The following is a 13,805-nucleotide window of genomic DNA, read 5'->3' as shown; positions in this document are numbered from 1 at the left end:
CCAGAGCACCGATGTCTTTCAATATCTTGAGACGCAATTTGATAAACTTCCCCCTGGGAAACTGTGGTTCAGGAGGAGGTGAGGAGGATGGCAGTGGGCACCACCACAAGGCTGTGTGCCAGGGGAAATGGTGACACTGTCCCTCCGCATTGCTCCACAGCCCAGCCTCGCTCCTGGCAAACCTCTGGGTGTTGCGCAAGGAGTGGGCAGCTGTGCAGGACCTGGAGCAGGCAGCAGGGCTGCTTGCCTTGACACGTTGCAGCGAGCCAGCACTTTCTAGTCAAACTCTTACAGCACAGCGTTACCCAGGCTCAAAACATTGAAAGACACCATTGCTCCCTGCAGCTCCCTGCAAGGAGAGCGCAGTGAGTCCCCAGCGCTCAGTGCACGCAGCAGTCCTTCAGGCACCAGAGCCTGCTCAGAGAAATCAAGGAGATGGCCGTGGGGTTCTTTGAGAACCTCAAATTATTGCTGTCCCAAAATCGTGCCTGCAAGGAAAAGAGGAGCCCGGAGAGCAGCCCAGCCCTCCTGCTGATGAAGGAACCAAGCACATTTCAGGGAAGGGTCATGCTGGATGAGGATGCCTGGGGATGTAAAAGTGGCTGCAGTCCATGCTCCGGTCCTCCCCTAAAAATGCAGACGGGCGTCTCAGCCATGGGGCCGTCACCTGAAATAGCACCAGGACAGCAGCTCGGTGCCACTCTATTTGGGGATGGTGTGACTGCTGAGCCCGGCCACGGTCTCCTGCCCTGCTCTGAGCTGTGTGTGCTGGGAGAAACCCTCCCGGAGGAGGGAGCTGGGCCAGTTTTCCAGATTATTTCATTTTCTTAGAATTTCCTCCATCGGTTCCGTTTTTATTATTATTATTATTATTATCCTTATTCCACTTTCTTTCTTTTTTTTTTTTTTTTTTTTGGACAGCTGGAAAAACAACATTTGGGTCACCACGGCAACGTGCTCCAAAACTTCTGGTGGCGTTGGGATGCGCCAGGAGCTGCCGGGCTCTGTGTGGGGCTCTGCAATGCTCCCCACTGCCTGAACCCCACGGCCCCCTCGCACACACCATAGCATCCCAAGGGCAGCTCTGCATTGCTTCACACTGGACCCGATGCAAAACAAACAAACAAACAAAAATCATTGGGCTTTCAGGGTGTCAAAATGTGGGTGGGAATATTTTCCAGCGCGCGTCATTTTCTGCCGAGGCCAAACGCTGCGTTCTGCCATTCGCTCTCGGCGTTTGAGTGCCTGAAAGCTGCTTTCTCACTGCAGTGCCACAGCTCCATTATGTTGCATCCCTCCCTGTTGCTGCCCAGCAGCCGTGGCCCCGCTCTGAGGACAGGCCCTGCACCCTGCCCACCCATTTTGGTGTAAAGTTGATGGAGAGCCAACAGAGCTCCTCCAAGCTGGGGAAACCCAGCTTGCTTGTGCCAAAAAAAATCCCCCACAACCACAGCCCTTCAGCCACTGACATCCTTCGGTGTGCCTCAGAAGGGTGGGGAGAGCGGGTCCTGCACCCCCAAGCTCTGCCATGAGGCTGTGGGTGCCCCATCCTGGAGGTGCTCGAGGCCAGGTTGGATGGGGCTCTGAGCAGCCTGAGGTGGTGGAGGTGTCCACGGACATCTGGGTGTCCTTAGGGTCCCTTCCAACCCAAACCGTTCTGTCGCGCCGTAATTCCAGCTGGCGCTTGCCTATGGGCTCACCTGACCCGGCTCTTCGCTCGATAACGTGAGTGTGCCAAAATCCAGCTGGGTTTTGGGGTTTTGGAGCCCCTGCTGCACAGCTGGAAGTGCTGGGGGTGATGTGGGACTCCAGGCTGGCTTGCCAAGAAATGGACTGCACCTTCACCACAGAATTGGAAAATTCAAGGGCAGCAGTCTCCCCCACCATGGAGAGTTTCAAGGAGACTTCATCCACTCATGGCTGTGCTGTTTCAGGCATCAGCAGCTGAAACTTCCCACCCCTTCGCTCTGCCTGAATCCAATTGTTTTCCCTAAATTTGATGAAAATATCTCTGTAAATTCCTGAAGCATGAGAACAGTGAAAAATACGTACTTTCTCTTGGATTAGCAAACAAAAATCCTTACACATTTGTGGTTTTGGGGAGTTTCAGCTCTGAAGTGGAAAGGAAAGTGACATTGTATAGGGGCAAGGCAACAGTGCATGGGGACAAAGCACTCCCCAGAGCAAAGCCCATGGGAAGTGCAGCCCCACTACGGGGCAGAAGGGCCTCACTGACTCCCAGCCTGAGCTCTGCAGCCCCTGAAGGATGGGTGATGGAGCAGAGTCTTCCATGGCATCATACACCTGGCTTTGGGTTGCTTTGCGTTGTTTTCTATCCTGGAAGATGCAACCAGGCAGAAAAACTGGAATTTCCCAATTTCTCTCCAATTTCTCCCAAGGTTTCTAGATAGGGCACATGGGTCTGCTGAGCTCCCCAAACCTCTCAACCCTTCCTGCTGCAGCAAAACCCGTGAGCAAGCATACAGCCCTGCAGTGAGCTGTGTCACTTCTCTGCCTTTCAATTTCCACATGAGTATTTCCAAAGGCATGTTGGAAAACGGAGAGCTTCAAAAAGCAACCCGACCTCTACAACCCAACATTCACCTAAAAGAGCATCCATTGACCTCAAAACCTTTCTCTCACCTCTCCCCATCACTCTGTGCTGAGCGTGAGGCCTGCAGGTGGGAGAGGTGCCCCAAGGCCATCGCATCCCACTGACTCCATCCCAACATCTGCCCTCAGATCTGAGCACAAGGCCTGGGATGGTTGGAATAGAGAAGTGCACTTGGCCATGCCTGGAAGGTTGGGAGCTCTCTAGAGATGGAAAGCCCATGGACTGCCCAGGTTCACTGAGCCCTGGAGCAGAGCAGGGAGCTCTTCATTAGTTTGTCATGGAGATGGTGGGAAGGAAAGGGAAGGGAGAGAGAGGGAAGGAGGGAAAAAAAAAAAAACCTTGACTCAGAAACCGCAGGGAATTTTTTGCCTTTTTAGAATACTGGGAAGAGAGAAAATAGCCACAGTTATTCAAAGCATCCCAGATAATAACAGCCTGTTTACTGTTTGCATGCAAAGATGGCAGGCAGGCAGCGCGGCGCGGGGAACAGGAATGAGGAATTCGCCCAGCGTGTTCCAGCTGAGGAGGAGGAGGAGGAGGAGGAGGAGGAGGGCTGGGGCTGAGGAAGGAGCAGCCTGCAGTGGGGAGAGCCGGCACAGCGGGCAGAGCCTCATTCCTGCACCCAGAGCAAGCTGGGGCGTGAGGCTGCATGCTCTGCCCAACTGGTTTGCTGTGCCCCACACTTCGCCCCTGCACGGGTCCTCCTCTATCAGACGAAGACTGGGGGAAATCCCCCTTTCTGCCAAATCCTGATGGAAGGTGGGGACTTGGGGGATTTTTAAAGTGGTGTTTTCCATCTCAAGGAGATTGTGATAGGCTCCCCTTTCCCTTTCCAGACATAGCAACGTGGCTGTGGAAACGGAGAGAACGGAGGCAGGAGGATGAAGAGGCCCAGCCCCAGGGATGCTCTGAGGACCAAGATCCATTCTCAGTTGGGATGCGGGGATGATGGATACAAAGATACAGGGATGCAGAGACCCAGGGATTGAAGCTGCAGGAGTGCAGGGATGAAAGACTGAGGACATGGAGACCCAGGGATACAAAGACACAGAGATACAGGGATACTGGGACACAAGGATCAGGAGCACGAGGATGGGAGCAGCTCTGACTCCCTCTCAGTATTTTAGTTGAGAAAGCAAATGGATCCTTGGTGACCTTGTGGCAGGGACAGGGACGTGCCCTCACCTGAGCAGGACCTGGTGTGGGACGAAGGACAGCGGGTGCAAGTGATGCTGTTGATGGCACAACACTGAGGAGACAGCGTGGGTGCAGACCAGACCACGAAGACAGAAACATCAGTTTTTGGAGCCCATCTGCACACCGCCTCCTCCCCTCTCGGCGGGATTTGGGAAGCATTTCTTACTGGTGGATGCTGCTGCAGCAGTGTGGGCACCTGGGCAGGATTTTGGTGGGTCTCAGCTCCTCCTGCCTTCCCGGGCACACACACTGAGCTGCATCAGGCTACTCCTCGAGTTCAGAAACAACCCTAGGAAACAAACAGCTCACCCGTGCTGGTGCATCCTCAGGAGAAGCCAGGGCCTCCTGCCCCATCTTGCTCCATTTACAGGTGGGCTTCGGGATTTTCCTTCCCTTTCCTCATTTGTTTTGTTTTGGTTTTTCTTTGCAGCTCTTGAAAAGCCGCCTGCAAGCAGTCAGACCTGCATCCGGATTTGGGTAAATAAAGCAGCGGGTGTGAGCACTGCGGAATGCCAGGAATGCTGCAGCCCTTCCCAGGCAGCCTCTGCAGCTGTGGGGAACAGGAGAGGGGAGGCAGCACAGGTACAGCCCTGGGAGGCTGCAGGAGTCCCATTGAAGGCTGCAGTGCAGAGCGCTGGCCCACAAGCAAAGCAGGATTGCAGCTCAAGCCTTCCCATTGCTTTGGACCTCTGCAATCCACCCCCACAGCAATAGAGACCTGTCCCACAGCCATGGGAACCCCTACATGCTCAGCCTCGGGCACGTGTGCTAAAAGAGCACCAAAGGTCGAGCTCTGTGGGTTTTTTTTATTGATTTTTTTATTAAAATATTGTTATACCAAGTGGAATGCTACAGCAATCTCAGTATAGGGCGGCATAACGAAACAGCCAGGTTTATGTTTAAATACTTCAGATAACTTAAAATGCACAAACAAGAACTCGTCGTCTTTGGCAGGAAAATAAAAAAGTTCACAGCACAAAAAAAAAAATACTTAAAAAGAAATAACAATATTAATATAAAATATATTAACTTGTGGGGTTTTTTTTCCTCTTTTTTTTTTGTTTGTTTTGTTTTCTACTTTGTAAACAATGCATGAGAACAGAACGCATTTTTTACGTGTCTGAGAGAGAAAATAAAAAATGCAGTTGTCCAGCAAATGCACACATTTGAAGGAGAAAGAAAAAAAAAATAGAGAGATGTATGAAGGGCAGGGCTGGGAAGTGTCTGAGTTCTGAGGACTGAGCAGTTGGTGTTGGCTACGGGCAGAAGCCAGCTGCCAGTAGAGGGGCACAGGGCAGCACGTCCCACCCGGCCACGGGACACGCTTGCTCCACTCTGAGCATCTCACCTCCTGCAGGTTTATCCTCAGACTTTCTTTCTTTCTATTATTCATTTTTCCTTTTTTGTTTCATTATTCTCCATTCTCTCCCTTTGTGAGGAAGCACGGGATGTGCTCAGGGCTCTCCCAGCAGCTCCTGAGATGGGGATGGAGATGGAAAGGAGCTGATGAGGGAGAGACGGGAAGAAAGCCCAGGAGAGGAGGGGAAGGAGGCTGAAGTGATAAATACGTTTGCTCCTGTCCTACAAAACAGGGGTGTATTTACAGGGAGTCGCATCTTCTGGGTGACCAGGGGCCAGGCACTCCAGTGTCCCTGGGGCCGTGCGTAGGGCACACGGTGGGGACGGTGGCAGAGATGGGACGTGGAGGACCGTGCTGTCACCGCTCCTCTTTGGCCAGTTCCATCGTCATGACGGTGGGTCTCCCTGGCCTGGAAGCTGGAAAGTTGAAGCCAAGAGGCCAGTAGAGACTTAAATCAAGATCTCCACCATGTCAGACAGGTCTGGGGCTCTGGGGATGGTTGAGCTCTCTGCAGAGAAATGAAGTGAGAATGTGAGATCTGGAGAAGGGAGTACGATTGTCCTCCTGGAGCTGGACTGCTTCAGTGCCCAGATTTACAGTTGCAACACAAACCCCAGCCCAGTTCCCTGTGCCCCCCACAATCCTTGGAGCATCCATGGGGACCGCAGGACTCACCTGTTGAGCTGGCTGGGCACTCCGCACCCTCACCCCGGCTCTGTGCCATCCCATCTGTCTGTGTGCTGCCATCCTTGCTGCCATGCTTGGCATGAGAGGGCAGGGGCACAGCGGCGGGCACCGATGCTGCCTCATCTGCAGCAGTTTTGCCTGCTGGAGGAGACAGCGTTAGGAATTTGTCAGCATGGAAGAAATCCCACCCAAAACACTCCCAAATTCCCCAGTTACTGAGAGACACCTCCAAAGTGGCAAGGAGAAATTTTAGGCTGCTCCCTGCTGGAGACAAAGAGGGCTGGGATCCCCATTTACCTGTGCTGCCACGGGATGAGCCCTCTGCAGCAGAGGCAGCGAAGACAGATGGTACAGACTTGGCCGGCCTCAGGGAGCCTTGCAGGGCTTTGCTGGGGTCCCTCCGTGAGCGCTGCTGCAGGACTTTGATGACGGCATCTTTCTCCAGGATTTGGGCATGAAGGGCTTTTAACCTGGAGAGATGAAAAGGGAGAAGTTGAGATGGGAAGGAGGAACCTTGCGATGGAGCCAAAACCTTGGGTAAAAACTTCACAGGGGTCACTTGGCCCATTGAGGATGCACACAGCTGGCAATACCCAACAAGTAGCTCACTGGGAAGGTGGAGTACCTGTTCTCCATCTCCTGGTGCTTGTGGTTGGCCAGCAAGAGGTCCTCATTGAAGCTGCTGTTGGGTGAGTGCCGTGGCGAGTGGCTGATGAGGGTGGTGTCCCGCTGGGCGGCGGCAGTGGCAGCAGCATCCATGGCGAACTGCCTCATGGTGCACTCTTCCAGGTACTTCTGCTCCCACTTGGTCATGTCAGCCTCCAGGGCCAAGATCTTCTCCTCCTTCTCCCTCAGCTGCTCGGACAGCCTGTGGGCGCTCAGCTCGGGCGTCCCTCCACCTGCGGTTCCCGCTTGCCTCTGCAACAGCCAAGAAATGACCCAGAGAGAAGGTGAGGAGATGCTGGGACGCAGATCGCCTGCACCTCACAGTCCCCGGGACGTCCTTACCTGCTGAGCCCGCAGCATCTTCAGCTCCTGCTCCAGGCGGGTGCGCAGCCGCAGCTCGAGCTGCTCCCGCTTCTCGCAGGCGGCCTGGAGCTGACCCAGGGCTGCCTGCAGCCGCTCCACCTTCTCCACGTACGCCCGCTTCTTCCGCAGCTCGGCCTCCGCCTTGGCTGCCCGTGCCTGGGCACTGCCCAGCGCCTGTTCCAGCAGCTCTGCCCGCCGGCGCTGGTCCTCGTTGGCGCTGCGCAGCAATGAGGCTTCCCGCTCCAGCTTCTCCTTCTCCTGCTGGTGCTCATAGCCTGCAAAAGAAAACCCGGCTAAGTCTTGGAGACGCAATGCTGGAGGATGAAAAGGCCCACAGAAGCCACCCAAAAGAGGCTGTGCCCATGGGTATCCACTCGGCTGTGTGGTGTCAGCAGCCCTCACCCAGCACACGAGGTGCGCTGGGGCCAGGTGGCAACCCTGAAGTACATATTTCAGAACGTGGACATGCCCTGATGGACCGAGACACCAGCATGGACACTTGCTGCATCAGAAAGCCTCCTTTTGGCAAATTCCAGCCAAAAATTTGGCCTGCGATGAGAAAATCTGCCCTAGGTTACACCTAGTTGTTGCAAGGAAGGTGGCACAATTCCTCTCCCACAACACCAACACCAGCTCTCTGATGAAATAATATTTAGGAGAAATAGAAATATGGACTTTGCTGCATTTTTCCCCCCAGATAAGAAATTCCAGCTTGCATAGAAGAGAAGCATGGGAAGGGCTGGGCAAGCATGGGGAGGGAGTGCGGACTTTGTGCTGGAAGAGCCGGCGCATGGCAGCAGGAATGTGGAGAATGCAGGTCACCCCGCCGGCCGGCCGGGATTAATGGCTCGCATCCAGCGCCTGGAGCAGCACAGCTCTCCCTGGGGAAGGGCAAAAAGCTCCCACCCCCCCACCCCACCTCTTCCTCCAGCATAAAGGCTTCTGCACTGAGTCCCTGCTGTGGCAAGTCAGGCAAAGCCGAGCGCCTGGGGACTTACTCTGCGCCAGGAGCTTCGCCACCGTGCCCTGGTTGCTCTCTTGGTTCTCCTGGGTCTTGCTGGCCAGCTGCTTGTTGGCTGATTCCAAGCGTTCTGTGTAAAAAAAAAAAAACAAATTAAGAAAAATAGATTTAAAAGACTGTTTTGGTCAGATGAAGCAGAATCCCAACCACCTACCCCCTCCCACTTGTGAAAACACTTAGACTAATAAAACTGCTAAGAAGAAGCATATTGGGGAAAGGCTGATGGACAGAGAGGGCCTGCAGAAATAAGGGCGAGGAAAGGTCTGGAATTGGGAACAGGGGCACAGGAGCCACTGGGCCAGCCCAATGGACCTGTGGACCGCAGCCGCTCTTCACCTTTCAGGTCTCGGTTGAAGTCCTGCAGCCGGCGCATCTCCCCATCTCTCTTGGTCCTCATGGCTTTCTCCAGTGCTTCCCGCTTGGAGGATGCCTTCATGAGGTTTTCGTAATCCTCCGAGATGCGCTGGATCTCCGTTTCCAGCTGGGGAGGAGGAAGTGACGGGCGGGGGTGAGATATTTGTGGAATGAGGAAAAGAAAGGCAGATGCTGGCGAAACACTGTCCAGGCTCAGGACCCATCCTGCACTGCCAACAGGGCTCAGCAAACCCACAGAGGACGGGCAGGAGCCGCAGGGTGAGAAACCCCCACTATAACACAGGTCTGGGGGCAAAACCCCTTTTTGTTTTGCTTTCAGCCTTGCGGGTGCAGAGAGAGTTCTCTTGCCTTAGCATGGATTTGGCTGAGTGCGGTCCCCTCGGGGCTGGCCCAGCTTCTCCCTGTGCCTCCCAGTGTCCGTCTGTCCGGCAGGGAACAGCCCTGCCCTTGTGCAAAGCTGCACAAAGGGCTTTCTGTGGTGGCCGGGCACGCTCCTGGGGCGGGTGGAGACAGCCTGAGTTCTACTGGAAGCTCAGAATGGGCTCTTTTTCCCCTCGCTTCCACACTTGGCCAAGGAGCTGCGCTGCCACTGAAGCACAGCTGCTTGCTGTGGGGGGCAGCCAGTGGAGAGAGGGGGCAGAGATTAAACCACAAAAGGGGGTGAATTTTTACAGCAGCTGCTTGATCCTGCCCCAGGCGGCAAGGAAGCAAATGCACGAGCTCTCTCAAAAACAAGGGACAAAGCCACGCTGTGCAGATGAGGCCATTCCTGGGTGTACCTGCTCTCAGCCCAAATCTGCTGCCTGTGACATGGCAGGGCAGGAGGTCCCTGAGCCATTCCCTCCTCCCCAAAGGATGGACGCTGGTGAGTGAGGCACTGTGTGGGAGCAGAAGCGAGCCGAGCATCTGCGCTCATTGCCCACATCCCAAATAAACAGTGGGGCTGGGGTCCTGCATCTCCAGCATGCTGACAGGGAGCAGAGGCCAGCTCACCTTCTGGATTCGGCTGGCTTTCTCCGTGCAGCTCTCCAGCTCCCTTCGTAGCCTCTCATTGTCCAGCAGCAGCCTCTCATTCTCCCTCAGCACCGCATCCACCTGGGCCAGCCGGCTTCCAGCTGAGGCCGCCTGTGCACTCACCAGGGCCTCCACACCAGCAGGGCTGAGTGAGCCCAGCGTGCTCGGTGGGGGCAGGAATGCTGCGGGGACGGGCGCTGGCATCAGCCTGCTGTGGGGGAAAGAGAGAGATGCTCAGCCACTTGGTGGGGATGAACACATCGACCACCTCAAGCTCCCATGTTCTCATCCTCCAACCGACCCGTGTGGATACGCAGAGCTCCTGCAGCACCCAGGGGTGCTCTTTGGACAAAAGAGGTGCTGGGTGCCCCCTGGTCATTCTCAAAAGGATAAGACAGGCTCTGCGAGCACCCAACCTGCCCCGCACAGCTGGGAAGCGTTGGCTTTGGGCACTCACCCGTGAGTACACAAAATACGAAGGAAACCCTATCTGATGGTGCTGTCTGCAGCTTGAGCACCTCCCCATCCAGGATTTAAGCACCTGAGAACAACAGGACTTGACTGCTAGGTCAAGGGGGCTCGGTCCCACCTTGCTGCTGGGTGATGCAGTCAGGAAAAACCTCAGTGAAGGATGAGTGTAGGAAGTCTGCAGCACTAGCTTCTCGTTTTTTCTGGGCAAAGAGTGTGTTCCTGGCAGGGCTCCTGGCTCGAAGCCTTGCCACCACACTGTTAATACATCCTCATTCTATCACCCAGAGTTCCTCGACATCCCATGGCTGCCTCAGCCATCCTGAGCCATGCAGCCGCCCTGCTGGAGCCCGCATTCCTATGGGGTGATCCAGGAGCGAGGAAGAACAAATGCATCTTCCTCACAGCTCCCCTTCCCCTCTTTGTTCCCTGGAAGGAGAGCGTTTCCTGCCAGAGATGCTATCACTCCCTGCCTTGGTAAGTCAGCTTGGAGCTCCTGCCCATAGCGATTCCATGCCAGAACACCACACTCCCAGCCTTCCCTGAGCACCAGGAGATGTCCAGATCTCCACACCCACAGATCTCAAAGCAAAGCCAGGCTTTGCTGGAGGTGTCAATCGGCTGGAAGGAAGGAGCACTGCTCAACGCTCCCATCCACACTGCTGGAAGACACGGGGCTGGGGGCACCATCAGCCGGGGACCGCCAGGCAGCTTTTTCCACTTCGAGCAGCACATTTTCTTTCCACGCTGGCCCATGCCTATTCCGAATTTAGCCATTTCCTGACCTGCCTCCAGCTCCTGAATTAACCCCGGATCCCTCCCAGAGCAGTGGAGATTTGGCTGTCGGTTGGAAATTCTGAACCAGCTGGGGCAAACCGGGACCAACCCGCACCCAAGAAGCGGCGAGGGCTGCGGGTTACCTGACTTCGGGGTGCTGGAAGCCGGCCCCGTCCCGGGAGCAGGGCCGAGACAGGTAAGCGACGGCCGTCTCCTGGCCGGGGAGGATGTAGGGATACTCCGGTGGAGGCCCGCGCGGCTCCGTCCCCTCGGGGCGCTGCCCTCGCAGGGTGTATTGCCGGGAGAGCTGCGGGTAGCTGTGGGACGAGCTGATGGGGCCGTGCGCTTTGGCCCCGTTCCTTTCCAGCGACATCTGCATCAGCCGCTCGCTCAGCGACCGCACGTGGCCGTGCTTCAGGTCCTTGAGGGCGTCGTCGGGGCGCCGGGTGCCGCCGTGCTGCTGCCCGCCCCGCTGCCCCGCGTAGTACTGAGAGTGCGCCTTGGCCTCCTCGTAGCTGGGCAGCTCCTCGCCCTTGTGCTGGGGCTGGGCCGGCCGGTAACCGCCGTGCTCGGAATACAGGTGGTCGGCGTGGTGCTCCTGGCCCTGCGGCTCCTGCCGGGCAGACTGCGGCACCATCTGGCTCTCCTCCTGGGTCAGGCTCTCCAGCGACGAGCGGGGGCTGCCGGCCGTGCCGCCGCGCAGTGCCTGTTGCTGGATGGCCAGCAGCGTGCGGTTCTCCGTCAGGTTCCCGTAGCGCAGCTGCTCCTGGATCAGGCGGTGCAGGACCGTCCCGCTCGAATCCTCCGCCGTCCTCATCTCCGCCGCGTTCCGTCCGTCCGTCCGGGGGCTCTACGAGCGGTGCGGGCACCTGCGGGGGGACAGGGGAACTCAGCGGGAGGGGGGCTGGAGAAGCGCGGCTCTCCCCGCGGCTGTGCGGCTCCGGTGGGACGGGGCCGGGGGGGAGGGCGGCACTTACCGGGGCATGGCGGAGCGGCGCGGCCGTGCTGCCGCCCGGAGAACGAGGCCGCTGCCGACTGCGGGCCCCGCCGGTAGCGGGGGCCGGGCTCGGGCGCTGCTATGCCCGGAATGCGGGGCCGGACCCGCCCCGCCCCGCCGCCGCCTCCTCCCCGTCCTCTCTCCGCCGCCAGGGGGAGCAGCGCCCGCCCCGCCGCCATTTCGGGCCGGGACGGTCGGTGTCAGCGCCGGGCTGGGGGCTGGCGAGGGGTTGGGGCCGCAGCTGCCGTCCGGGGGGGGCCGCGAGGCTCTGCCCGCCAGCTGCCCGTCCGCATAAATCTTCGTGCCTGATCCCGGCCCCGAGAGACGCGCCATTGTCTCTCGGCCCTACAAAAAGCCGCGGCCCCATCTGCTCTGCCCTCTGCCAGCGCTGCTCCCCTTCCCCAGCGCAGCGCACCCCCCCCATTCCGCCCCCACCTCTCGTGCGGGCTGCACGTGTGCTTTGCGCGGTCCTTTCGTGGGGTGCGGCGGGTCGGAGCCCCGGGCAGCAGCAGAGCCGCCTCCCCGTCGTGCAGCCGCTGCGGAGGAGCCGCGGAACCCCCAGCGCCCAGCGCCAGGCACGTCCGACCGCGGGGCCCCGAGACGGCAGATGGCCCGAGGGGCGGCGGAGGGGCAGGTGCAGGGAAAATTGCTAATTAGATACGGGACATTAAGCTCTCATTCTTGAGAGAGGGAATTTGGCACCTTCCAAAGGCCGAACAAAGCCCGGAGCGGGCCGTCGGGCTCTTCCTTTTGCCATCCTTGAGGGGCTTTGTCTGGGGGAAGGAAGGGGGACAGGATGCGGGGAATGCTGTCTGCTCGGCCAAACCCCGCTGCAGGCCTGCAGCATACTTCAGAGAGGCACAGACGCACGCTGCAGAGCTGAAAACCGGCCAGCTTCCCCTGCCAGCCCCCAGTGATGGAGGCACGGGGCTTACGTTCAGCACCCGGCCGCTCATTGACTGATAACGGGGCTGAGAAACAAGAGCCCTGGGCACAGTGCAGGTGTGGGTGAGATTCCGAACCCCAGCGGGGGTCTCTCAGTGGGATGGGGGCACCCAGCTGCCCCCCCGGCTCATCCAGCAGCCTTATCTATGCCTGCGTCATCCCGCTTCCCTTCCTATCTCAACACTGCTCTATTTTTGGCAGCAGGAAACCCCTCCTGGGCTGATAACAGCGCTTTGGAAAGTGATCTGAAGAGGAAAAGCCCTCTGCTCCTCTTTTTCTTTCTAACGCAGCAGATATGGGAAGCTTCCACCTTTCCATGTTCCCTAACCAGCTGCTGGCTACTTCACACAGACCTTTCCCATCCACAGACCCACGCAGATCCTCTGCCTCTCATCAGAGGATGAAGCACGTGGAAAGGTCGAAGCAGCCCCCAGAGCCCAGAGTTGGCAGTTTTGCAGGGAAGAGATGCAGGGCTGATGTTGGAGACGGAGATGCATGGTGGTGTGCCACGTCCTTGGTCGAAAGCAAGATGCTTGGGATGCTTGTGATTGCCAATTGCCGTCCCAGAGCTTCAGATCCTCTTAGCTGTGAGATTAGATATCAGATGTGTTGGTATCTCTACTTTTCGTAATGGGCCAGCAGAAGCGGTGGTATTTTTAGAGGAAGGATGAACAAACAGGCTTATGGACCAGAAGACACACAAGTGGTTTCCCCGTGGGGAGAAGCAGCTCCCTGCAGCCCCAACCCCAAAACGCAGGGGTAAGTGCAGGTGTTGGAGCTCTGGGCTCCTCGGTGACACACAGCTCGGCGATGCCAAACCCTGCTGCTGACCTCATCGTCCAGCCTTATCGGTGAGGCGTTGAAGCAAGCTGAATGAGCCAAGAAAATACTTGTGGGATGAGATCACCTTGGCTTTCTTCTTCGTGGCTCCCAACTGCCACTCCCGAGCCCCGAAGCTGGGGAGGATGCATGTGATGGAGAGGTTTGTGGCCAGCGAGATGGTTGTGGAGGGATGCTGACAGCACATGGGCAGCCTGGTGCCCTGTCCACCGAGCCCTGGGATGCCAAAAGCTTCCTCCTGTTCCTCTCACAAATCCCTGCTTCAAAGCAAGAATTAAAAACAGGGCTCAAGTCGCCACGCAAGCACCTGCTCCCCATTCCCGCACTGTTTACTCATGCCAGGATCCATGTGGGCTCAAACCACTGGGGCTGTCAACCCCACAGCTCTGTGAACAGCCCAACAGTGAGACCTCAAGAATGTCCCTGGGGACATGTCCAGCCCATGTCACCTTGGCTGGCACCCTGTGTCCGGGGACACGCT

The 13,805-nt window shown here is 57.3% G+C and overlaps 1 protein-coding gene and 1 long non-coding RNA gene across 3 annotated transcripts; one reads left to right on the top strand and one right to left on the bottom strand.

The window, feature by feature from the left end:
• The first annotated feature begins 3,239 nt into the window (after positions 1-3,239).
• On the top strand, positions 3,240-4,799 carry LOC146543606 (uncharacterized). Its single transcript, XR_014885434.1, has 2 exons — positions 3,240-3,373; positions 3,451-4,799. It is a non-coding gene; the product is annotated as an uncharacterized LOC146543606 (long non-coding RNA).
• On the bottom strand, positions 4,675-11,672 carry AMOTL2 (angiomotin like 2). 2 transcript variants are annotated; one of them, XM_085232701.1, is made up of 10 exons: positions 11,520-11,672; positions 10,686-11,411; positions 9,277-9,508; positions 8,245-8,389; positions 7,886-7,978; positions 6,867-7,162; positions 6,484-6,776; positions 6,156-6,328; positions 5,847-5,999; positions 4,675-5,679 (listed from the first exon to the last, which is right to left on the bottom strand). In XM_085232701.1, the coding sequence occupies exons 2-10, from the start codon at positions 11,357-11,359 to the stop codon at positions 5,621-5,623; spliced, it is 2,118 nt and encodes a 705-aa protein (XP_085088827.1). In that variant the 5' UTR covers positions 11,360-11,411; positions 11,520-11,672; the 3' UTR covers positions 4,675-5,620. The 2 variants fall into 2 exon arrangements, with proteins under 2 accessions (XP_085088827.1, XP_085088828.1); XM_085232702.1 differs by having other exon boundaries at positions 5,847-5,996.
• Between the last annotated feature and the right edge of the window lie 2,133 nt (positions 11,673-13,805).

The sequence above is a fragment of the Meleagris gallopavo genome, chromosome 11 (assembly GCF_905368555.1).
Source record: "Meleagris gallopavo chromosome 11, MGAL_WU_HG_1.1, whole genome shotgun sequence".
Taxonomy (NCBI): Eukaryota; Metazoa; Chordata; class Aves; order Galliformes; family Phasianidae; genus Meleagris; species Meleagris gallopavo.
Note: the sequence above shows the minus strand (reverse complement) of the source record. Positions and strands in the feature narration are given on the sequence as shown.

Bases quoted from the DNA above. Each gene is read 5' to 3' on its own strand.
- AMOTL2 (XM_085232701.1), bottom strand. From the start codon at position 11,359: ATGAGGACGGCGGAGGATTCGAGCGGGACGGTCCTGCACCGCCTGATC. The intron at 9,509-10,685 runs GTAACCCGCAGC...TTTCCCCCACAG, and splicing joins TTCCAGCACCCCGAAGTCAG to CAGGCTGATGCCAGCGCCCG. The intron at 5,680-5,846 runs GTGAGTCCTGCG...ATTTCTCTGCAG, and splicing joins GTGCCCAGCCAGCTCAACAG to AGAGCTCAACCATCCCCAGA.